The sequence below is a fragment of the Nothoprocta perdicaria genome, unplaced genomic scaffold, assembly GCF_003342845.1.
Source record: "Nothoprocta perdicaria isolate Ctin4 unplaced genomic scaffold, notPer1 scaffold_213, whole genome shotgun sequence".
NCBI lineage: Eukaryota > Metazoa > Chordata > Aves > Tinamiformes > Tinamidae > Nothoprocta > Nothoprocta perdicaria.
The window spans coordinates 908,738-934,741 of record NW_020455350.1 but is presented as its reverse complement, the minus strand read 5'-3'; the positions used below and the strand labels follow the sequence as shown (position 1 = coordinate 934,741).

General features: G+C 37.0%; 1 protein-coding gene across 4 annotated transcripts in view; it reads left to right on the top strand.

Moving 5' to 3' along the window:
* Positions 1-26,004, top strand: part of PCNX1 (pecanex 1) — a 76,656-nt gene that overhangs the window by 36,236 nt on the left and 14,416 nt on the right. For 2 of the 4 annotated variants that reach the window (XM_026038589.1, XM_026038586.1), the window contains 21 exons: positions 1,650-1,740; positions 3,496-3,553; positions 5,495-5,712; positions 6,576-6,729; positions 7,468-7,500; positions 8,491-8,662; positions 9,971-10,081; positions 10,527-10,618; positions 11,519-11,628; positions 13,155-13,260; positions 15,019-15,111; positions 16,444-16,594; positions 17,226-17,367; positions 18,696-18,873; positions 19,282-19,390; positions 19,955-20,084; positions 21,054-21,112; positions 21,796-22,011; positions 22,288-22,541; positions 23,484-23,714; positions 25,099-25,199. In XM_026038589.1, the coding sequence (XP_025894374.1) occupies positions 1,650-1,740; positions 3,496-3,553; positions 5,495-5,712; positions 6,576-6,729; positions 7,468-7,500; positions 8,491-8,662; positions 9,971-10,081; positions 10,527-10,618; positions 11,519-11,628; positions 13,155-13,260; positions 15,019-15,111; positions 16,444-16,594; positions 17,226-17,367; positions 18,696-18,873; positions 19,282-19,390; positions 19,955-20,084; positions 21,054-21,112; positions 21,796-22,011; positions 22,288-22,541; positions 23,484-23,714; positions 25,099-25,199 (2,809 nt within the window). The remainder of the gene's footprint in view (positions 1-1,649; positions 1,741-3,495; positions 3,554-5,494; positions 5,713-6,575; positions 6,730-7,467; positions 7,501-8,490; positions 8,663-9,970; positions 10,082-10,526; positions 10,619-11,518; positions 11,629-13,154; positions 13,261-15,018; positions 15,112-16,443; positions 16,595-17,225; positions 17,368-18,695; positions 18,874-19,281; positions 19,391-19,954; positions 20,085-21,053; positions 21,113-21,795; positions 22,012-22,287; positions 22,542-23,483; positions 23,715-25,098; positions 25,200-26,004) is intronic. The other 2 variants (XM_026038588.1, XM_026038587.1) reach the window with 1 other exon arrangement.

Sequence of the window (26,004 nt, the reverse complement as noted above, 5' to 3'; positions counted from 1 at the left end):
TTGGAGGAATCTTTTTCCAATACATTGCAAGAATTTTGTCCACACTAGAACATGAAGTATATGATCCATTATGTATGTTTGTTAAAATTTCCTTAAGTACTGATGCATTGTGAAAGACATCTCTGAGAGTCAGTTGTCATCAGATTGCTAAGTAGTGTGCTAGGTTTAAATTTAAAACTTGCTTTAGTAATGCCTGTTACACCGCTAACCCAAAGGCTGCTTAACTGAAAGGCTTCTTTAGGAGCCTAACTGTTCTATAATACTAACGAGTGAATTTTCTACTTGTTTCTACTCAATATAATTAAACATTGAGGGAAGACTGTTGCCTAGCTGAATTCTTATGCGTGCTGCCAGTTGCTCTTAAAATATATACCTGCCTTGTCAGAATGGTCTTTTGTTTCTTAGCACATGCATCAGGTTGATTTTTGGGAAGTCTAATGAAGATATATTCTGGTATTTTCTCTAGTTTCACTGTTTTTTTTATCCATCCAGTTACATTTCTTAGTCTCCTCATTTCCAAATGCCTCTGAAGGGAGCTTAGTTTCTTGAGGAACTGAAGAGAGATTGCAGTAAGAGACAGAAAAGAGGGAGAGAAAAGATTGGAGGGAAGAAGAGGCTGCTCTCCAACAGCTGCAGAAAAAGGGACTGGCTTCTCCCTTATCAGCTCAAGGAGAAAGGGAACTTTAGGACAAGCAGCAGAGAAATGTTGTAATTTTGTGCTTTTGATGCTCCAGATTTTTCCTTTTGTTATAAGAAGATTTAAAAACACTTGATGTCTTCTATCCTGGCTTAAAAGATAGATTTTTGAGCTTTAAGAGATGCAGAATTTGGACATTTCACATAAAAAGGCTTCAACTCCAAAATCTGATGCTTATGTTCTAAGCTGAATTATGTTGCACCTGACCTACAGGGGAAAATTAAATTAAGGGAACCTGCCACTTGCATTTTCATCTATGGCTACTTTTAACTTACACATAAACTTGAGATAGGACTCATTCAAAATTAGTTTTCATTAACAAGTATAGGAAGGTGTGCTTAATGGGTTTTCAATAACTTCAGATAGTTTTGCACAGTTCAGTTCTTGAACTGAAGTGTTTTCTTCTGGTTTGAAGACTAAATCTGTGGCTGCCTCTCTACGTTCTCCAGAGAACATCTCTGATGGTTTCTTTGACTCTGGTCTTTCCAAGTAGCAATGTACCTTTTTAATAAGCTTTAAAAGTGGACACTTGAGACATCTCTGCTATAGTTAAATGTCGTGGTTCCTAAACGCTTATAAAGGCTGATTCACTGATCACTCTATAGTGGAGGGGAAAAGCATTGAAGCAATTGGTCCTTGCAAGCTCTTTTCCTCCTTATTCTCTGAAAAAAGTTCCTCTTGTGCTTCTGTTGCATTAATGATATCTTTGTGAATATGAACTCATAAAAATTTGTTGTAATTTAATGTAAATATTGCAGACTGTTACAATAGAACTGAGTAATTAAATTCTTACTGTGCTGTTAACATGTTAGTATGTTATTTTGTATTCTGATGTTGACAAAAATGTAAATGTTGAAATGCATATCATTGGTAAGTTAATGTATAGAAGTTAGTGCCTGTGGGCTGAAATGCTATGGAATTTTGACCTGGTTCTTGACCTTTTCTTTAACAGGTAAGTTCAGTTCTACGCTCTACGAGACAGGGGGCTGCGACATGTCGCTTGTGAACTTTGAGCCAGCTGCAAGAAGAGCATCCAACATCTGGTGTGTGAAGGCCAGTCAACAGTGATGATTCTTGTCTTACTGCAACAAAAACTCTGGTTTTAATTTTAGGAGACCATTTATTATGGACTACAGAAAGCACATTTTTTTGTGTAAAATATCTGTATATTTTTACTTAATCGAACTTCTTATTAGAAAATTACATTAAATGGATAAATCTCCTCAGAAAAATCTTGGAAAATGTAGACTAATGTTAGTTAAAGTGATAAATGTCCACATTGAGAACTTTACAAATCCGTTTCTGATTGACTATAGGAGGTCTCTCAATGATTTAACTTGAATTTTGAGAAAGGAAAGCACAATTGTACTTACTATTTACAAATTACATTCAATTCATAACTGGAAGTTAAACTTGATAAACTTGTTTTTAAGTTGATAGCCTGAAACAATACAGGGTTAATGAAAGTTAACATACCTGAGGTTAAAATTCAACTTACAGTTGAAGTAGCTACATAGACACCTGAAAGTTAATCTGCTTTTGGAAAGATGCCCTTCTTTTGAAGGGGCAGGAGGAGGCAAATAACCCCCAAAGCTCCTCACTGGGTTATACAGAATTAGCCTGAGGCTGTTATATTGTGCTGACTTCAGCTAAGCCCCACTATGTGTAGGTAGAATAGCTTTTGAATTTACAGAGTAGTGCGTTTTAAAAAGTGAACTTTTAAAAACTTGTAAAAACTTGCAAAAACTCCAATTTTGAGTCCTTGCTGTGAACGGGTGCAGGTGCCCCTTGCCGAGCCGAACCACCACCCAGCTCTGCTGCTGGCACGAAGCTGCTGCTGCCCATGTGTGCCACGGGCCCTGCCTTTGGGCCCGGCTGCTGCTGCGAAGCCGCACGTGGCAGCGAAAGAAGCAAGCTGGGCACATCTGAATACCGAGATCTCAGCTTTTCCGGGCAGTATTTAAAAGTTCAGTGAAATAAAATTGATGACAGGGGCAGCTTTTAACTCGAAACAAGAGACTGAAGGAAAGTTTTTTCAAGTGGGAGGCATGATGCGCAGGGAAAAGGTAGAGAGCTAAAAGCTGCTCAAAACTGGGGACTGCCAGAGCTCTGGCCGGAGATGGACTCTGCCAAGAGAAATTTGTCTTTCTCTCTTAAAAAATGGTAATTGCAGAGTAACACGGCTCCTTTCACTGAAGACTTAAGAGTTTTTAAAGCTCAATTTTCATGAGCAATTTGAGAACTTTAATATACTTGTGCCAAGCGTACATCATCTTTGGCATGTTGAAGACTTGGGGAAAATGGTATAAAAGTAACAAAAACTGTTGGTGAACTGAGAGCAGGGAAACTCCTCCAGAAATATGTGGTACATGGCAGCATGATAATCACTGATTTTTTTTAAAAAAACAGCTTTTTAAATCAAATTACTTCTGTAGAAATAATCTTCCTTAAACTTAAGGAGTCTCTAGCTGATCAAATTATGCTTTAAGAAAATTATAGCAAGAGTAAAAAGCTACCTGCTTTGCTGTAATTACAGAAGTTATTGCAGCTTCTGTAGTTGCAGTAACTTAGAAGCCCAACATCAAGATGTTTTTCCTTGCTTGGTGGTGTAAGGTTTTTTACAATAGAAGATACCGGTATTGAAATATGTGATTGAAGGAGGAGAGGAAAAAATTAAAAGTGAATTTTTAAAATTTAAACTTGAAGGCAAAGTTGATCTAGGGCACCAGGAAATTAGAGTGGCTTGCTAAACATCAAGTGTAGTTTTATAATCTGAAGTCTTTCCCCTGTTCTTATAGTGACACGGACTCTCATGTATCGAGTTCTACCTCAGTTCGCTTTTACCCACATGACCTAGTAAGTTTTAAAATTTATTTTTAAAGCATGCAAAAAAATCAGAAGACTTTATTTTGATAGTGCTAATTAATTGTTCTGTGATATTTATCGTGGAAGCTTTGTTACCTTTGTTCAGATGAGATAAGCTACTTATTTTGCAGTGTCTTCACTATCTTCATAAATGCCTTTTTCTTGTTGCAAAGTACTTCGAATATGAAGGGGTCTGTCTGACCTGAAACTTGATTTGAATCTAAAGTTACGCAGAAGTTGGATGTGCTGAGATATCCTATAAAAGGCTTCCAGAAAGAGGATAACTGTATTTGGGCAGAGTTTTGTTCCTGGATGCTGCAGGTGCACAGCAGGTGGTTGAAAGAAAAAATGTCATGGTTTTGTTCTGCAGTGTGCAGACAAAACACAGTATCGGTATTTGTTCTGAAAGGAACTTTATAACCTTTCATTGGAATTACTTGCACAAAGTTTAATTCCTGTGAAATGTGTTCTGGAAAAAAATAAACAGGCAGAGGCTTACATGCCTTCATCCTGCAAATAATTCCATACTTTTTTTAATCTGTGGCCTTTTAAATTGCTGTCATATACAAATTTACCCCTGTTTTTAACCTAGAAGTCAAATGTTGCTGTGTCACTACAACCCTGCAAATGATCATAGTTTTTAAGAAAATAAAGCATATTAAGCTGTTACTGCTAACAATGATAAAGCACGAACTCTTCCATTGCCTTTCCATGTATTTTATTAATAATGCAGACCTCACTGGATGTTAGTTAGGGAAACTCTGATTTTATTTATTATTTATTTATTTCCGAGAGACGTGAGCCTTTGAGAGGGAGAGGCAGCACTGCCAGTGTTGTGCTGTTGGTTTGTCAGCCTGGGCTCGTTAAGGAAGATGATTGTTTAAGGCCCATGTGCCTAAATGGGAACTTCCATTTGAATTGACCATTAGTGTCCTGAATGGTACATTATAGTGATATTCTGCTGATTAAGAAAACAAATTTTGAAGTTTTGCAAAAAAAAAAAATCTCTTTTCTAACACATTTAATAGCAATGAAGACTGCTGTGTCTTTAAATTTTTAAATGCCTTTAGAAAGTAAATGCTACTCACTGTGTTTTCTTCTTTTAATAATCTTTTCTGGAAATGAAAAGCTGTCTGTACGTAATTCAATACACAGAGATTTTAAAGAATCACAGAAAAGTTGAAAAGTTAAAAATTAAATCAATATTTAATACAGTTATCCTTAAATTTAAAACTAAACTTTTGAAACTTCTAACATGAGCACTTAAATTTTACTTTGTTTTAAAACGTTATAAAGAATTTTCCTTAAATGATATCTTAATAGTAGTATTAATTAAGAAAAGATGGGAGTTCAGTAAGCTGATTTTCAGCATGTTACTGAGACTTTATAGATCTGTCTGGATTAGGCCAGACATGTGTGCTTCAAGAGTGTTCTTTTAAACCTTCTGAGTGCTTTCCTTATGTCTTTTGTGATTATTAATACGAATTTCAAGAGAACTACAGGGAAATAAATAACTAGTTGAAGAATAAGTGAGAAATTATTGTCAGTGATAAAATACTTGATCGGCTTGGACGGGATTTCTGGTTCATCTGTAGTATATCTTGTAGTAAGCTTTGCTACTGCTGTTCACGTACCAGTTACTAGTCTTCAGATAGAAAGTTTCTAGAGTAAATGGAATAATTTGCTTAGATGCTTGCTTCATTTGAAGTAAGCTAGAAGACTCAACAATTGTTTTGTACTCAAACTATTAGTGATGCTGGTGTTCACTTCCAGGGCAGGAGGAGTAAGTAGGAGCCTTGTTGCTGACAGTGCTTAATATAAAATGCTTTAAAACTGAAGCTAAATAATGCTAACTGTTGTTTTCAGAGTAGTATTTAGTATGATCAAATAATAGAACATAAATAGGCTTTTATTAATACTGTCTGTCTCTAGCTTTCTCTTCCCCAGATCAGACTGAACAGGCTGCTAACCATAGATACAGATCTGCTGGAGCAGCAAGACATTGACCTGAGCCCTGACCTTCAGGACCCCATGCAACCTCCAGAGGAAGCAGCACAAAAAGTCAAGCAGTACTATCGCTTTTGGATCCTGCCCAAGATTTGGATCAGCATCAATTTTGATAGATTAACTCTTTTGGCTTTATTTGATAGGTGAGATCCTTGCGTGTTCTCAGACTTCAGAAAGGAAAGATTAAAAAAGGGCAACCAAGCTGAGTAGTAGATAGAGATATTCTTAGAAAGTTCTACCTACTATACTCTCCACCATGAAAGAACAACACAAAGTGCCATTTTTTTCTAGTGTAATGTAAGTTATTCTCCTTTCTAGCAATGCTAAAATGAAGAAAAAATTCTGTGTGAGAAAAGCAGCAACATCTCTTAAAGTGTCAAGAAAGAGAGATTTGTTGGAAGTCTTTAAAATGATCCTGTCTAGACAGAAGTGCTGTTAAGTGTTTTAGTCAGTGCTAATGTACCATATGGTATGGGACACGTAAATACTCTTTAGTCCCCTCTACTGTAGATTGGATGGAATACTTTTAGTTTGTACACTATAAAACCATGAATGAATGGGTTATTTCTTAAGTTATCGTGCATTTAGTTTTTCCAAACAGGAAAAGGTGAGGGAGGGATTGTAATTATCCTATATGGAAATCAAATATAGCCTTATGTTCCAGATCATGCTTATTCTAGCTGAGCATTTAAATTATTTCTGAAGCTATCAGTGCTGCTGCTTAAAGGTCAGGTCCACGAGATACTAACTGCTTTCAGCTGTCATTGAAATCCTGGTAGCTTCTCTCCTAGCTTTGCTAATAGGCAGTGTGCTAATATAGCCTCTGCAAATTGAAATTTATTCTTAACTATTTTGCTACCCTCGGTATATTTTATTTGTTAACATCTGACCCTAGCTGCTTCCTTGCAATTTTTTTCTAAACATAGTTAGCTATTAATGCTATCTCTTTTGGCTATTAATGCTATCTCTTTTGTTTTTTTTCTGTTTGTTTTCTCCCCTTATACAGGAATCGCGAGATCCTTGAAAACGTGTTAGCTGTCATCCTAGCTATTCTAGTTGCATTTCTGGGTTCTGTACTTCTTATAGAGGGCTTTTTCAAGGATATTTGGGTCTTCCAGTTCTGCCTGGTAATAGCCAGTTGTCAGTACTCACTGTTGAAGGTATTTTAATTTCCATCTTTTTATTCAGTAGAAATAAATTGTTTGTGTAACAAACTTCCATGTTCTAAAATGTTTGGGTATTGCCTGCCATTTAGGGCTTTGAGGAGAACCCTGTGAGTGTGTTTACAATGCAATGAGTGAGCTTCAGCTTCTAGGAAACTCTGCCAGATGGTCATGCAAGGTCACTTACAATAGTTCTGCATATGTTTGTTGCACAACCCTTTATTTGTTGTTCTTGTGCACATTGTTGCCCTGAAGAGGGGAAAAAACATTCTCACTGGCTGAAAACAGTCGTCTAACTAAACCCAAAACTTCATTGTTCTTCAGGGGATCTACCTGAACATATTCCTATTAAGTAAATATGCATCTAAGCATATTTTAAATAAAAATCTCTTTTATATTTTTGGCATCTCTAAGCAGGACTTTTACATTATAAGAATGATTCTTTTTTTCTCTGTAATTATGGTTAGAATATTAGGATGAAAATTGTATTTAAACTAGGAATGCATACCACATCTTGTGAAACAGCATAAAATATTTATTTTGGGTATTTGAGTAGATAAAATTTTGATTAAAAACTTTGGCAGTAGACATATCTTTGAATATATTGTGATTTTATGGATCATAAATTGAGAAAATCATTTTAGATATAATAAGCTTTAATAAATTGGGAGGAAAAGAGGGTAGATGAGCTTATCCATAAGGTGGATAATTTTTCTCTCTGCCTTTTGGTTTCAGAGTGTTCAACCAGATTCTTCTTCCCCTCGACACGTAAGTCATAAACACGTTCCTCTTCAGTAGCCTTGCAGAGGTAGGGCTTGTCCTGCAGAGCACTGAGCTGTTTGTTTCGAGCTGTTGCATTTCTCAGTTGCTACTTCAGGCACAAGCGGTGTAGGCTGTTTTAGTGAATGGAAGTCTCTTCCCTCCCATCCAGTTTCTGCTTGTATCTAGTATATGGTAGCCTTTCTGTTCAGAGCCTAGCTTGTACTGTGGAGCCAAGATAGCTTTGCCAGTGAAACTCTAATATTCAGGCAATTATGCTCGAAAATATTCTTGTTATAACTTGTTTACTGTTGTTCTATACTGCCCTTTCAGTTGCTTGAAGTGTGGACCCAGCCTTATTCTTTCACTTGTAGAACTATGAATATTTGCCACAGTGCTCTAATGAGCACTAACCTTTGAGCATAGAAAGGTTAACATGATAGTGCTGAATAGCGTGTCAGGATTTTTACTTATTTGCTAGATTGCTGGGACAAAATATTTTTATATCTAAACAAGCTGTGACTTGTTTAGACAAGTCTATTTCTCTGCAGCAAGTTATTCATAGTAATTTAGGTAATGAGTCATGTTTTAATGAAAGCATTGAGCAGCAGCAGTGTCTGATCAATAAAGCTTAATTGCTGTTTCTTCAAAATTAATGTATTCTCTCCTGTTCATGAGGCCTAGTCAGAGCTGCTTCTGATGTTTAGTATTGTAGGAAAAATAATTTCAAATTCAGAGGAGAATAGGGTAAACATAGCTTTAGCCTACCTGCTGTGTATTCATTACAGAAAAGCCACAAAATCCAGGCTTTTATAGCCCTGAAAAGCAGTACACTGAAGATCGTGATTTTTAACTTAAAGCTGTGGTGGGATTGCAGCACACTGTGAGAATGTAGCTGCTGAACAGGAAGTAAACTCTAATGATGAAATTCTTTTCTGGTAATAAAACTTTTTCCTTTGACAATAAAACAAATATCTTTGTTTGTCTCCACCTCGACAGGGTCATAACCGTATCATAGCCTATAGTAGGCCTGTATATTTCTGTTTATGTTGTGGTCTTATTTGGCTGTTGGATTATGGCAGCAGAAACATATCTACAACAAGATTTAGGTTGTATGGAATGGCTTTCACCAACCCATTGCTGCTGCTGTCAGCCAGGGACTTAGTTATAGGTGAGTGACTCCCATGTGGATTTGAACTGTTTGCCTCACCACAATGGAATTATTTTGTTTTTACACTGTGTTTCTGAAATGCTCATGTTACACCTTGTAATTATAGTTTTTAGTTTTCTTTGGGAGGAATAACTTTGAATTTGTTGGTGTTTGTGGAAAGTTTGTTCCCCTGCATATGCACCTGTCCTGTCACAATTGAACAGAAGCTCTTTTGAGGCAGGTTTTATATATTTTGCACTTGGGTAAAGCAGTGAGGATGCAAGAATTTTCAGGTACACTGTAGACGGATTAAATCTTATTTAGCGCTGTGTTTTAGAGGAGGCCTCCTATCAGTAATATCAAAGTATAATTTTGGGCTGTGGATGAGGTATTTTCATTATGTTTGGGGAAGAATGGTGCCTGATTCAAAAAAAAAAAAAAAAATCACCCCACACAACCTCCTCTATATTCACTTGTGCAGAGCCCATAGAAAGGCCAGACAAAATTGTCCTAAAAAAATAAAAATGATATTCAGTCACTCCTTGGGTCTAGTGTTAGAAACTTAAAATTGAGACCTACTTCTTTACTAAGTATTCCCACGCTGTTTTTATCTTTTGGTTGCTGAAGCTACAAGTCAGATTATAGAAAAGATCTGACTGGGAAGGATTTTGTTTTAGGAATATCTTCATGATTCACAAGTCTGGACAGGCCATTCTCTGTATGAAAATGAAATAGTAATTGCTTATATTCGTTATAAATACTGTAGTCTTTAGTGGTTTTATTGGCTCGCTCAGAGTTAACCTTTTCCATTGAAAAATGTCAATGTGACACGTGAATCTATTGCCCAAACCTGTGTGGGAAAATCTGGGTAAGGCTGTTGGGCAATATTGGCAGCAGAGAATTGGGGGCAAAGTGTCCAGCCCCTCTTGAATGAGCAGGGCCAGTGTTATCTTGCTTACGTAACTCCAGGCAGGCTCTGAGGCACATGGGAGCTGTGGTTGTGATGGACGACATATACAAATCTTGGTGGCTGTCCTTAGCTGATCTTTGCTAAAACTTTATTGCATGGGACTGTAGCCATCCGAATCGTTGTAGTGATTAAAATCACCAGGTTAGAAATAACTATTGGTTGAGGTAATGACTCAGCTTGGCTAAATATAGAGGTTAAAGTTTAGATTTGCATAATGTCTGTTTTCCATGGAAATCATTATAGAAAAGCTTTAATGCTGTTGAATTAGATATTGTGTGTTCCCCTTGAACTTGAGAGAACTGAAGAGTACACTACAGTGCTGTATTTCTCACAACTTTTTCATTTTTTTCTTCCTGCAGTGTTTACACTATGTTTCCCCATAGTATTCTTCGTTGGTCTCCTGCCTCAGGTGAACACGTTTGTGATGTATCTCTGTGAACAGTTGGATATTCACGTCTTTGGTGGTAATGGTGAGTATGGCTTTTCACATCGGTGATGAAAGCTTTTGATTAGGCAAAAACCTTCAGATTTAATAGGATAGCTTAAAACTTGGTGCTTATTTATATTCCTACCTTTTATGTGCAGAAGGCTAACTATATTTTCAAGTTTGATTTATTACTGAGGAATATCACTACAGTAAGTCTATCGAAATTATGATTTCTTCCCCTACTGATTTCGGTCTTGCAGCTGTTAACCATTTCTATTATGATACTGTTGGGTAAGGGAGATAAAGCAGTATAATTTGCTTTTTCTCCCTCATGTAGGTAAAAATGCAAGTAGTTGCTATGAATGTTTTTATCAGAGAGATTTTGCAACTAGAGGGTGTCATTTTTCTGCAACAACCTGAAGTCTTCTGTATTCTGATCTAACTAATTATGTATTGTTGAACTGTCCTTTCTTTTCCATTACTTACAGCTACCACAAGCCTGCTTGCAGCACTTTACAGTTTTATCTGTAGTATTGTGGCAGTAGCACTGTTGTATGGACTATGCTATGGTGCCCTGAAGGTGAGCACACTTGCAGACTTAATATATGTGAAAATTTGGGGTTTATTTTCTGCTTAAGTCTTGAATTGTAAATATGTAGATATGAAAAATGTGACTTAGAAAGTACTCTTCTGATTTGACACGTTCCTATACTTGTTTTGCTGTATTGCAAATTGAAAGATAAAAAGCAGGAAGGAATTAAACTTTTGCCTTCAGAGATCTATGACAAAAGCATATGCTAATGAACACTATCAGGTACATACTAGCAATCAAATATGCTCAGTTGACAATCATAAGGGTTCCTTCAGAGTTGACTTACTCTGGCTCTTTTCCACTGTCATAGATAGTAAAAAATGTTTGAGAGGAAATATTCCCATGTCGCCATCACCCACAGAACATTATTAGTGTTCCTTGAATAACTCATTAGCCTTTTGTAAACATACCAGTGAAAGATAAACAAGCTTTTGCAAAGAATCATCATCTCATCTTTGCAGCTCCAGTACAGGTTTTGGGACAAAAATTGAATACGCCTCAGAATCAGCACATTCAAAAAATAATAATAATAATAATAAGGGGAGGGGGGCAAGAAGGCAGGCAATTCTAAAATACTAAAGTGGCAAAAAATGCAGTTCTGAGGAGCTATGGCTTCAAAGCATGAAGGATGTTCTTACTATTCCATAACTCTCACAATGGTTTTGAAAACTAATTAATGATTAAGAAATATAAGTACTATTTTAAAGGTTCTGATATGTAGTATGCCTAAGTAAATGCCAAGTAATATTTTTATACTATAATTACTGATATGTTTTTGTTGTCAAGTTATTTTTCCTTTCTTACACTATCATATCTTTAATTCTTGAATGTCCCATAATTGTTGTACACTTTATTTCCTAGCTATTAACATTTCATTTCTGTCCCCAGGATTCTTGGGATGGGCAGCATATTCCAGTTCTCTTCTCCATATTTTGTGGCTTGTTAGTGGCCATATCGTATCATCTCAGCAGACAAAGTAGTGACCCTTCCGTACTTTTGTAAGTGTCTTGCTTTATAGCTGCTTCCCAATGAAGGAGCAAGTGTTAAGGGAAAAGTATGCTTTGCTGGTAGCAGAAGTGCAATTGAAACTGGGAGTTATCAGCATTACCAAACAGTGCTGTGTTGCTCTGGTAACTAGAGAGGGGAGAAGAATTCTTAAATTTTGGACCTGGTTTTGCATTTAACCATAGTCCTTCTGTGTGACTTGTGTCAACTTGCACTTCAGTCAGACTTTGTGGTGTATGTTAATACTCCCAGAGTTGCCACGCAGCGGGTATCTTTCTGCTGGTGTCCTTGTGTTGAACTCCCTGACTGGTTTAGCCATTTTGTATCTAGAGAGCTGCTGGAAACATTAGTGAATATGGAAGCCCATGTGGGAGCTTTTCAAAACACTTACTTTGCTCGTAGATTCTTATTTTTAATGAATGTTCAAAGCACTAGTGCAAATAGACTGCTCCCAGATGCAATGATTTTGGTGATCGGAGTTCTCCTCTAGCATGAGGAAACGTGTATTTAAGTTCATCTTCTGAATTTGAGCATTGACCTGGTGAGAGTATTTCTGATTCGGTTAGTTATTTGTGTAAAGCAAAATACTTCCAGTAGGAGAAAGGCCTCCCACCAAACTGCCAGTCATGGCTTAGTCAAAGATCAGGGTTATACAGAGCTTGGAACTTGGATTTAAGATTAGCCACAGTTCCGGCTGAACGTGATAAGCAGTGATCGTGAGATAGTCCGAGGCCTTTTAGTGGATAAGAAAATCAATGGTTCCTATCAGAGTGCCCCATGCAGAGAAGGGAGCCACTTACCTTTGGCTGGGTTAGGCAACTAAGCTTCTGTGTTGCTCCTCCTAGATAATTTAGATGATTTCATACTCAGTTGGTACAAAGTCCTTTTCTTTAGAAGTCTCTTCTCTTCAAATACTGTATCACAGATACTTGTCTGGCCTCTGGATTCCAGTAGTCAGCAGGATGTGTCAGAGTTGAGCATGGCAATATTTTGCCTTTGTAGGTTTAGGGCTTTGTTCTGCAGTTAATCTTTTGATTATAAAAGCATCTGTATATAAATACTCAAATATACACAGATATGTATATGTGTGTGTATATATATAAAATTTTGTCTATAACATATGGTACATGGTAGGAAAAATGCACTGAAGGGCTGTAACATATAGGCCTGTTAGTGCTGTATATAGTTTTCTAAAAGCCTAGATATAAGGTTTTTGAGCTTTAGCACCAGTAATGTGTGCTGAGAAATTATAGTTAGGCCAACATCATCCAATTATGAATTAACTGCAGGGGCATAGCTTTTTAAAAAATTTTGTCAATACACAAATCAGAGAATCAAAATTTCCTTAGTTAAATGCAAATAGGTCCCTTCTGGGATTGGATCAAGTTCTGTATTTCTGCAGTAAGGACAGTTTCTGCTTTGTTTCAAGTGTGAAAATGAAGCATTTGTGGTTACCTGATTGATGTAGGAGAAACTGCTGTTTGAATAAGATCTATATCTGTTTGTCTTTTTTTAAAAGCTCTTTAGTGCAATCAAAATTTTTTCCTAATTCCGAAGACAAAAACCCTGAGGATCCTCTGTCTGAAGTAAAAGATCCCTTACCTGAAAAGCTTAGAAATTCTGTGGTAAGTGGGCTTTACTTTAATTTATTTATTCCAATCTAAGTATTTGCTGTATGTTATTGGTATTCTATCAGTGTAGACTTGACTTAGTTCACAGCAATTGTTACTTGTCAGGGTGTTGTTCAGAGCTGGGTAGTAGAGAGCCTAAGTAAGATCAAGTCTCGGTTGCCTCAGGAATTAAGTGCAGTGCATATCCTGTTCTCAGATAACCCATAACACACAGTATTTACTTGGAAACCAATGCCTAGATTATCTTAGTGAAGGAAAAGAGCTCTTATTGGTGTGGGAGAGAGAGAAGGTGCTATTCCATGTTAAGGAGGAAGAACTCTGGGAGAGCTCAGCTCCTTGCCTGAGGAAATGCACTGCAGGCCATACCGTGCTCCCTGCGTTACACACATGCCCCTGTATAACCTGCCCTGCTGCTGCGCTCAACAGAGGCTCATTGGAGTGAGAAAACTGGAGTTTTCTCTTAACTCCTTTTGCTAATGTGGTAGTTGCTTTTGTGTGGAAGTACAAGTTGGAAAGAAAAACGGTGCTAACACTATTACCTTAGTATTTCTAGTAGCTGTGAGCAAAGGCTTTATATGCTGTGTTCCAGAACAAAACCAGAAATGGTGAAAACCTTGCTGGGCAAACATAACCTGCTATATTTACTTTAGCCTGTACTTATTTTTTAATCACTAATGGTGTTAACTTTCCTCCCTTAAATTGGAGATGCTGGCACATACTCAGTACACAGACCTGACTGAGGAGGAGGAGAGAAAGAGATCAAAGGACCTGGAATTTCCTGTTTAGTTCTTCATCCCTTATCTTTAGTTGCCTGTTTAGGGGGGGGAAAAGAAATCTGAGAAATACAATGTACTCTAATAATAATAGGTAATACACTATTATTGTCTCTTCCAAAATAAGCTGTATCCCAACAACTTAGGAGCTTGAATAAATAATTGCTGTGGGTAATTACTTGGTCAGTATTAGGGTGGCTAATCCAGTAGTGCCTTTCTGATCTGGACATATTAATACTGTATTTGTACAGTGTGGGAGTGGGGCTGCACTTGGAAGGCTGTTGAACTCAAATGGCTGTAGGTCTGTGTCGCCCCCTTGTGAAGGAGTCTGGTGTCAGTTATTTTGTTGTGTCTTAGAAAAAAAAAATCTTTAAAATAGCTTGATTCTCTCTTCTTTCATTCAACTTGCTCTGCTTCAGGGTCAGATTTCTAAAAGCTTCTCCACCTGTTCTGCAAAGTGGAAGGATGATAAAAGAGAAAGAAGCTGGATTTTGTGTGTGTGTGTATGTTGGGAATAGTGATCAACTCTTCCAGCTCTCTTTTTTTAATGCTGTTAAATACAATCCTTATACTGTCCCCTCACAGTCTAGAATGAGTGAGAGAGAACAGACTGAGTTAGTTTTCCTTGTACTGTTTTAGGTAGGTATATTTGCAGTTAACTCATTTGGATGACTTCATCATAAGACTTTCCTAGTGTTTGCTAATAATTATTTCAGGTTACCCTTTGTAACTTTGAAATAAGGGATTTAAGAATGTTTTTTTCCAAAAGCATTGCATGTCTCTTGTGCCAAACTGAGATGTGTGAAACTTGTAATAATTTTAGTGGAAGTAATCGATACTGGCATCATTTGAAGATTCTGTAATTAGCTTGAACGTTACTGGTGTTTAGCTTGAACGTTACTGGTGTTGAACTTGAAGACTTTGACAAGGACAACAAGGATGGGTCTTTTCTAAAGATTATTTATGTTTATTTTTCCAGAGTGAACGCCTGCAGTCCGACCTGATTGTGTGTGTTGTCATTGGTGTGCTCTATTTTGCAATTCACGTCAGCACAGTATTTACAGTGCTACAGGTGAGGGGTTACATCGTGCCTGCTATTTGTGTCTTTTTAATATCCAGATACTGTAGTGTTATAACACATGCACAGGTAATGCTCCAGACTTCCTGAGTGGCTCTAGATCATCTTGAAATATATAGTGAGACCAGTGCCTGAAGATCTTCACACTTCAGTTCTGTGTCCCAAATCTCCTCCTTTTCTGTTTTCTTTTAAACTCTGGGGTTTTTTTGTATTGTTTTATTTTGTTTCTTTAAATAATATAGTCCCTGCCACTCTGTAATGATGATGACTTTCAGCCAAACCTATGGTAGGATCAAATCAAGTAAAGGCATTTCTCAGGAGAACTAGCTAAAGAATGTTTTTATTCCACCATTCCTCAAATGAAATTCCAGTATTCCTCAAATGGAAGTTACTGGCTTGCTTAAGCAGCGTTATTTTAGGAAGATGAAAAGTAGGGGGATTTTGTGTTTTTTGTTTTGTTGTTTAATCCTCTGCATTTTGGAAGGGTTTTACTGTCCTGCTGCATCTGCTTACAGTTAAAATAAGAAACTCATTTTTACAAAGTACATGCATTTAGGTCATGTCAGATACCAAAGTTATCAGATGTGAGTCTTGAGCAGGTGTGCAAGCTTTTTCTGTAAGAAGACTCTTCTGTTGTGGATGGAGTGTGGCACTCAAATATTGCCCCTCCTGTGTTGGGGAAATTTGCCTATATGTTCTTCACCATCCTCCTGGTTGAGTAGGCTTGGACTTTCAAGAAAACTTCAGGATTCACAGTTTGTAATAAAATAACAATCCTGATTCTGCTGTGCCCTGTCTAAATCTTTATAGGCAGCTATGCATATAAAGTGTTAGTCTGAAATTTAGTTTTGATACCATGCAAATATACTATAATTTCTGATTAGGATTTGATCTTAGTGGAAGGCTTCTTAATCAGCTGTTCTTCATGAGAACACAAGAGTAATGATTTCTTTTTCCCTTTGCATTGGCTCCCTTCCTTCTCTCCAGCAGATAAAGTAAATCAGATTCTGCCTTTAGAGGATAAAGGCATTTTCTTTTAAGAAACAAAATACAAATGGGTCAGAAGCAGCTGGCTATGCAATGACACTAGTAGATTTTATTTTCTTCAAGGTGCCATGGAAATGTTAGCAGAGGACAGATAATTCACTTGGGCAGACATTCCTTGTTTGACACGCTTTAAGTTGACAGTATATTTCTCCTGAAAAAATCTATGCCCAATTTTTGCAGGAATAGCTACCTAGATTCTGGAAAAGCTGTTGTGTTGCTATTTAATTATCTTATTTATAAAATACAAACGTTAATTTATTCAATTCTTCTTTTGTTTAGCCTATTTTAAGTTATGTTCTCTATGCATTGGTGGGTACAGTAGGCTTTGTGACCCATTATGTTCTGCCTCAACTCCGAAAACAACTTCCTTGGCATTGTTTTTCTCACCCGTTGCTGAAAACCAAGGAATACTATCAGTTTGAAGTCCGAAGTAAGTATCGCAGATACTTTTTTTTTAATTTGCAATATTTGCAGACCAATTTAACTGTCAGAATTCTTCACTCTGTTTTGTTGTCAGCACTGTAGTATTTCATGACATTCAGTTTAGTGAGGTATTAAGTGAGGTTCCTTGTGCTTCGATTCCATGAGGTTTATGTATCTTTTAATTAATCGTGGTAATATTCTGGATATGCTAATCTTATTTCCAAGCAATTCCGTTAAAGATTTCTCAGAATGTAATGATTCTGATAATAATTGCTTTGATAATTCTGGTGAACTTGTTTTTTTTAATAGATATTTCTATCAGACTGAGGGATAGATCTTGCTAGTTGATATGCATGGATAGACACTGGAATCCTGAGTTAAAGTCTAGGTCTTTATGTAATCTTTCCGTGGCAGCTGTAGAATATCTAAACATCCTGCTGTTCAATTTGCCAACACAGGCTAATGCTGGGATAAATAGAAATGTCTAACTTGATATTAAATATTTCTGTAGGCAAGAAGACAGAGATATGTGGATTTTTTCATAATAAATAACTTGAATCAAGGATCTATGATTAGCAGTCTCATGAGTTTAATTTGATATTGCTATCTCTTTCTCTTTTTTTGATATGTCTTGATAGATGCTGCACACGTTATGTGGTTTGAGAAACTTCATATTTGGCTCCTTTTTGTAGAGAAGAATGTTATCTACCCATTGATAGTCCTCAATGAGCTTAGTAGCAGCGCTAAGAATATTGCTAGTCCAAAGAAACTGGATACAGAGTAAGTAGAAAAGGTTATCAAGTAATCTGAGTATGACCAATATGCTTTAAAATGGAAGAGTGAGTTGCAGTTTCAGTGTGAAGACGGCTAATGCATTTGCTTGAAACTAAGGCAAGGAATAAATAATTTTTTATTTGCAAGTTCTTACGGACCTGAATCAGCTTTCTGGCTTAAAATGAATGGAGTGTTTCAAGGTTAAATTGGGAACTCTTGCAAGGAAATTTTTCTCTAATCATGGCATATACTGTAAAGATCACAGGTTGCTGAATTATCTAATAGTGTACAGTCAGAATTTCTTTTTTGATCTGCGGAGTCTTTAATACATTTTTCCATGCTGCAAAGTTAAGATGTCTAGAGTTCACTTTGCTATTGTCAGACATAGAGCTAAGACTCTGGCATTTCCTCTCTGATCATGTGCTAGTTGGCAGCCCCTGTGCTGCTTTCTTCTCTCATCAAGAAATTCCTTAGGCATTCTCCTAGGAGAACTTGTTTCCCAACTGAATTGCACGCTCTTAAATAGAGCCTTGGCTATCATTTCCAAGTTGTGTATCCAGCTGTTTCTGTGAGTCCAGTAGTGTAGGCCCTGTGGTTTATCCATCCAAAAAGAGTGACCAGGTGGCCTTCTGGGATTTGTTGTTCTAATGATCTAAAACAGAAGTATTGAAGAGAAAATAAATCTTAAACCAGAGTGATATATGTAGTTGCTCTATTCGATAGAACAGAAATATTGGTTTAATAATCCCAGGATATAACAAATTCTTGCTTTAGATTTAATATTCTTGTTACTCCAGAGGGAATTATATAGGATTATTACCATTAGCTTAGATTGAAGAGTTATAAAGCAGTTTGCTACTAGCTATGAAAAACACACCCTTGTATTGTAATTTCATTATTGTGCTGAGTAACTGCAATATAAGTTGAAGCAATATAGTCATATGGGAAATGCTCATAACCTACTCCTTAAACATCGTCTCAGTGAATAATATAGATCATTCTTGACACTTCTGCATCTCAATATTCATAGCCCGCATTATAAATGAAGCTTTTGTTCTGAATATGGGGGTGGTATCAGCTCTTTTTAGGGAGACTCTGACAAATAATGTTAATACTTTGAACAGTATTTTGGACTACTGATTGGGCTTTGCACTGTTGATTGATAGACTCTGACAACCCTCTGTAAATGTGGAAACGAGGGAAAAGAAACCCTAAATCCAAACCTTGAGGTTTTTAAAAAAAAATCGGTATCAAAACTGCAATGACTTATGTGGTCTTTAACAACCCTTTTAGAAAGCGCAGATAAATAACTTCTCTATAAATTTCTCACACAGGTTGGGTGCTTTAATGATCACAATAGCTGGCTTGAAGTTACTCCGTTCATCATTCAGTAGCCCAACGTGCCAGTATGTCACTGTTATTTTCACAGTGCTTTTCTTTACTTTTGATTACAAAAGTTTTACTGAGACCATGCTGCTAGATCTCTTCTTCATGTCCATACTCTTCAGCAAGGTAACTTTAACTCTGTCTATTTCTGGGTGTTTCAGGTCATCCAAAAGGGAAAACGGACTCAAATCCTAATTGATAGGTAATCTTCCAGGTCATCAGTCCTACCAGCACTGTAATCCATATGCTATAAGACAACTGAGACTTCTCGTTTCCAAGCCATGTTTCCTAGAGGAAAGAACATGTAACCTTCTAAAAAATGTCATGGGTTTCTGTTAGTAGAACAATACAGTGCATATCATGTTAGTTGCTTCATTATTCCATCATTCTGTAAATCTGAAGGCTTCTGGCAGACCTGTAAGAACTCTGGGAGGATCAGGAAGCCCTTCTGGGTATTTGCTGTGCTGTTAATCAAGGTGATTTGTTTGTTTATTTTATCCAAACCACTAAATTCTTTTTTTTTCTTTCCTGTAGCTTTGGGAACTCTTTTATAAATTAAAATTTGTATATACCTACATTGCTCCCTGGCAGATCACGTGGGGATCTGCATTCCATGCTTTTGCGCAGCCCTTTGCTGTGCCACGTATCCTTTGAAAGTGCAAATTCAGTTTGTCCATTTGTATTTCTCATTTCTGAGTGTTGCATTATAATGGTTTGTGCCTTTTAGACTGATCAGTATATGAGCATGCTTGTCCAGTGAGCATTTATGAAAACCACTTGTGACCAGACAGGCAATTATACCATAGCGTGAACACAGAAGCATAGAAAAGGGCAATTTCACTGCAAAAATAACATAGCTTTTCTTCTGAGTGTCATTTTCTTTTTTCAAGAATTGCTAACTCTGGTCGCTGGTTCCTGAGTTAGCAGTGCATTTCTAGCTTGCATGCAAAATGTTTTGAGGTGCATTGAATTAATAATCTTTGAAGAAGGTCTTCCAGAAAAAGAATTACCCCTCTGTCTACTGTCAGACTTTTTTCGCTAACTTCTGTATTTAAAAACAACAAAAAAAATCACTTATTGGAGATATGGTAAAGATACAATGCTACATGAAGCTTTTCTCCTTAATTGGGGCCCCTGTCTACTTAATGTACCATTAAAGAAGCTTGAAAATACAGGTGTTGCTTTCCTTAACCTAGTTATCCCACAGATTCTGCAATGTTGTTTGTCCAAGCAGCTGTGTCAGCTTTCTTTTCCACTCCGCTGAATCCTTTTCTGGGAAGTGCAATATTCATCACTTCATATGCCAGACCTGTTAAATTCTGGGAAAGGGACTACAAGTAGGTGGGATAAAGCCTTTAAACATCTGCGAGGTTGGAATTGGGGATTAATAATATTTCTGTGGATTAAATATATGTCAATCTCGAAGTACTATTTCTTTTTTTCCAGAAAAAAGGAATTTAGATTTCTGCATGCTTAAAAAAAAAAAAAAAATCTTGCTTCTCAAATAATATAGTAGCTATGGTGTTTCCTCATAGTGACAGTATTTCTTATTTAATTTCTATTTATAGGAGTAACGTATCTTGGTTTTTTTTTTTTTTTACACATCAAAATTACCCTATTTCTAAAAACTTTCATTAAGAGGTGAATTTTAGATACAAAAGCTACTTTGAGGTTTCAAATTGTATGTGATTTCATTATTGGTCATTTTATAACTAAAGTTTCCGTGGCGGTAGCACCAAAACACACTTTGAAATCATTTAAGTAAATCTCTTGATCAACAAGCTGTTAACAGTAAGAGATTTTTCATGTCAGATCAAGCCTCCAAGTTTTATTTCTCCAGTATTGCTGGAGTGTCAGACCAGTGAAACAAATAGCCTAGGGCAAGATGAGCACAGCAGAATGGTGGGTGTAAGTACCATTTTCAGAATTAAGGGTAAAGAGCTAGGATTGTGTTTTGAGCCAAGAAAATGACAACTGCACTTTAGAAACAATCAATCAGTACAGCTAGCATGTCTATAAACGTTGTGATATCTACCCAAAAAAAAATGTATTTATGATATCATGTCTAAAAATAAAAATTATTTTATGGCTAGCTATTATGGGCAGGTTCTTGCTAGGTATTGGTTCATAATGCTGTGAAAGACAGAAAACATTTTTACAAATCATCATGTAAAAAATAAGAAAAATCTTTACAAATGATTTCACTGGAAATACTTTTCAGTGCTTTGTTCTGTTAGTGGCCTCTTCCCTTAAATTTTGTAACTGAATGGAACTTTGTGTTAAGACCTTTATTTTGTTATTTTCAGTACAAAGCGTGTGGATCACTCAAATACAAGACTGGCTTCCCAGCTTGATAGAAATCCAGGTAGCTTTTCAAGTTTGGTTTTTTGTCTATCTGAAGTTGTTTTAAAGTACGGGAGAAATGAAAATGTTATTTATTTTTAATAGGGTATATAATTGGTTTGCTCTCTCACCATTTTTCCCCTCTCCCTAATTCACTTCCCACCCCATTCTCTGACCCTCTGCTGTTCTTTTCTCCTGTCATCTCTTCTGCTGTGTTATTTAATTGTCGTACATGGCTTTTTCTTATCTCTTCTCCCCTGCACTTAAGTGCCTCTGCTTTACTTTCCCCTCCTTCATTTATAACCAAAGTGTGTATAAAGTTGATTTGTTTTTATTCTTCTCAAGGAGCTAAAAATAAGCCAAATGTTATTTGAGGATATCTCAGTGGTATCTTTAGTGATAAGACCATACAAGTCATTACTCTGTGCTCACTTACTATTGCATATTATTATACAGAATAGAGCGAAACTGAAGGAATAACTTGGGAAATGGAACAGTGAATCAGCAAGAGGGGAAAATACTAGAAGTATTAAACTTCACCTAGGATTCCACTGGAATAGTTGTCTCTAAAAATAGAGATGGCACCTTGAAATGAAATTGTTGCTAAGAAGGGACTCGGTGTGAATGGATAATTTTCATTGACATTCAGGCTTGAGGCTTTTTTCTGCTGATTCAGATGATAACCCAAATTCTGTCTTCCTGCAGGTTCAGATGATAACAACCTGAATTCAATTTTCTACGAACATTTAACCCGTTCCCTTCAGCACAGCTTATGTGGAGACTTGTTGTTGGGTCGGTGGGGAAACTATAGTACAGGAGACTGCTTCATCCTAGCCTCTGACTACCTCAATGCACTCGTACACCTTATAGAGATAGGAAATGGCCTGGTCACCTTTCAGCTAAGGGGGCTAGAATTCAGAGGTGAGTATGCTACCCTTTTATTACCTGTCTTGCAAAGCAGACTTCTGCTCTAAAAATTAAAGTGACTTTCAGTTCCATCCTGTTAATCATTTGCTTTGAAAATGGGCTGCAGGACATCCATATACTGTCCTTTGTGAGGGAAGCCAGCTTTTTCTTGCAGGATTTGTCAAGTCTCTCTTTCCATTTTAGTGCAGCATGGCTACCATAATGGTTTCTTACCTTCACCTCAATGTAAGTGTTCCTATAAGTGCCTCCTGTCACCTCTTCTCTCTGAAGGAACCTATTGCCAGCAACGAGAAGTAGAGGCCATCACTGAAGGTGTAGAGGAAGATGAAGGCTTCTGTTGCTGTGAACCAGGCCACCTTCCTCACACGCTGTCCTTCAACGCTGCCTTTGGTCAGCGCTGGCTGGCGTGGGAAGTGCTTGTAACAAAGTATGTGCTGGAGGGCTACAGCATCACTGACAACAGCGCTGCTTCCATGCTGCAAGTCTTCGATCTGCGAAAAATTCTCACCACTTACTACGTGAAGGTATCGCCGATTAATGCACATGTTGGGGGAAATAGGCTGCCTTGGCTGGGGAGTGTTTAAACCTCTGTCCTCATTCATGAGGAGATCACAGAATGTGATATATGTGATATAGGCATTTGAACAGTTTCATCAGGTGCTGGAGTTTGCTGAGCTGGTAAATAATTGATCCTGTGCTGTGTGAACAGGAAAAGGATCGTGTAGCCTAGAACAGGAGGGGAACACCCTTTCCAGCTGAAAATGGAGACGTTCAAAGGCTGCTACCCAGATGTAAAATCTGCTGAAGAAAATGAGAAAAAAATAATGCATCTAGCCTGTTCCTGTTGGAGAAAGTCAGGCTGTTTTGTTATTTGAAAGCTGTCCAAGCCCCTCTTTGTTTATTAAAAAAAAAAAAAAAAAGTACACAAACTGATTAGCTAAGGAAATCTGAGGTCTAGAGTCCTTCAACTATTTCATGTGTCTCAAGCTCACATCTTTCAGAATGTGGGAAAACTTCAGATTAGAGTACTTACCAAATATTTATAAACTCATATATATGTGTGTCTATGCATGTGTGTATATATGTGTGTTTATATATGTGGTGCTTTCTACAAACACACATGCTATTTTTATCATACAAACCTGACTTTTATTTTAGAAATGTACTGTGTGTTCATTAAGATAAATTTGTTTTTATATAAAACTACAGTGACAATCGTCCCATCCTTTTTCCTCTTCTCAGCAAATGATTTAGGACTCTGACACCATTTACATTTTTTGAAAAAACACTTATCTGCGAGCCTCTTGTTTGCTGAACCCCCAACTCCATTGTCTGTAAGCTAAATAAATGCTACTGTATATTGCTTGTATGTTTTCTGGGTTAGAAACAAGTGAATTGAAACAACTGAAGCTCTTCTATTGCATTATAGTCTCATGTTTTTATTTTTTAAACTGTTGCTCTTCCAGGGAATCATCTACTACGTCACCACATCCCCCAAGCTGGAGGAGTGGTTAGCTAACGAGACGATGCAGGAGGGACTGCGCTTGTGCACTGACCGCAACTACGTTGATGTCGACCCAACGTTTAATCCCAACATTGATGAGGATTACGACCACCGGCTGGCAGGGATCTCAAGAGAGAGTTTCTGTGTGATTTACCTGAACTGGATAGAGTACTGCTGCTCACGGAGAGAAAAGGTAGGTATGATCATGTGAGAAAAGCTATTCAGTCTTCTAGGATGGTGTTGCATGTTTTTCTTGTTGATTGACTTGCAGGTTTCTTTAGTATTGACTTGTAAATAAAAAATTTATAATCAAACACTAGTTTGTAGTATGCTGGGTTTGATTTTTCTTTTTTTCCTGCAGTCTTGAGACTTCCATTTAAATAACTAACAAAGTAATGTATGATGTAACCTGTTTAATAATGCATTTTCACATAAATCAGTTTAGTGCTAATTAGGCATTTAGGACATTTATCTGCCTAAAGAAAGATGTCTTTTCAGAACTGTTATTTGCTTAGTTATTTATTTTTTACAAGTTAACTCTAATTATTCTTAAAAAAAAACTGTCTTCAGCTTGTATAAAACAGATTTCTTGTTTAGTTTTCACACCATGCCTCTCTTTTGGATCACTGGAGCTGGTGGCATGTGATAGTGACCATTTCATAACCAACCCTTTTCCTCTCTAGATTCTCCTCCTTTATAGAAAGGATTATGAGAATGTAGAGGACTGCTTGACTTCTTGCTGCTTACCAGAAATCATAGCTATTGTAGCCTTCTGAGAATGCGCAAGAACTGAATTTAAAAGGAAAGGGATAAAGTTTGTTTTCTTAAATTTATTGAAGGATTTGAGACTTCAGAATGTTGGTTTAGTCTGGAGTGAAAAGCTTAGCTTGTTTAAATGGTTATAAGATTTAAAAAAAAAAAAAAAGCTTTCCACAGACAAACAGCAGCCAAAGATCAAAGATAATCATCTCACTCTAAGCGACTGTCTTGTGAAATATGTTGTGTAAGTAGTGAAAATTTGATTTCATCACTCAGATGCACGATCTGTTATCTAGAGCATAATGTACCATTACACATGAGTTCAACTGAGAGTGAGTTTCCACTAAGTAAAGTTATAATCTACAGAAGTTTTCAATTAATCTAGTTATACACTCCTGACTGAAGTGAGAATCCCTTTTATTCACTAGAAGTATTTTCATCTTAAAAAAAAAAAAATCATCTTTTTAGAAAAACTACTTGTGTGCAAGGTAAACGGTATGCATGAAGAATGCCTGTGCATTTGTACAGCTTACAATTTATTTCAAACCCAGCTTGATGTGGGTGTCGAACATACACTTTTATAATTTTTAAATAATTCCTAATGACTCTCGGAGCGGAAATACCTGGTCTGGTAGGTACATGTGCACACTTAAATTTGTGTGCTTTGTGTCTGTTGGGGTTTTTGTCCTGGCAAAAATTACTTTTCTTCTGTAGTGAGGAATATGCATATTCTTATATTATGTATATTTTTAAACTCTATTCACCTGACTGTTCTTCACTCCTACCCTCACCCCTTTTTTTCTCTTTGTTACTACAAGCCACTGGATTCCAGTAAAGACTCATCCCTGGTGACGCTGTGTTATGGACTGTGTGTTCTAGGTCGCAGAGCATTGGGGACAGCTTCCCATCATATGTCTAGGTAATAAAATGTTGTTGTATGCTCCCCTTCTCCAGATCTCTAAGGGCACCAAGGTAGGGTATGGATGAATTCATCTTAAAAAAATAAATAAATAAAACCCTTAAGCTAGGCTCATTACAAGAGCTAGAGAACTTCATCTAAGGAATAGAAATGAAGGAGAACTTGAATGTGAGCATTTTGTTACATTGAACTAATGAAAAATGAGAACCCTGCTATGGGTAAGCATCAGCAATAATTGATGAAAAGCTAAATGGATTGAATTCAGAAAGAAAACTATTTCTTGCTCTGAGCATGAACCCTGTGTGCAAATACAGGGAAGAGAGAGGACAACCTGTTAAAATGGAAGCACATCTTGATGGCAGTTAGGACTAGGACTTCTAAGTTACACAACTCAGCTGGTCTGTGGCGAGCAGTCTTGCTTCACAGCTCTTGAACTCTATATGAGTTCTAATATGAGCTCTGCCATCATATTCCCACCTCTGCCTTGCGTGCTCACAGCCCCAGCTGACTTTAGAAAGCCACTGTTAAAAAGTGGCTGTATGCTTGAGGAAGTCATGAGGTAAAGATGTAAAAGCAGAAATAAAATCACATGTGGAAGCTATTGCTCAGCTGTATGCCAGCTGCAAAACCTTTCTTTCAGGGAAATTGATTCCTGTAAGTGCTGCCAGCTTGTTGCCCCGTAAAGATTTTGCTGGTATACAAGCAAGCAATCAAATTCTATTTCAATGTCAGTGGGAACGTTAAGTTAGCCTAGTAAAAGGAAATAATGATACCAAGAATGAGAAAGATGGCAGGATTTTCATTC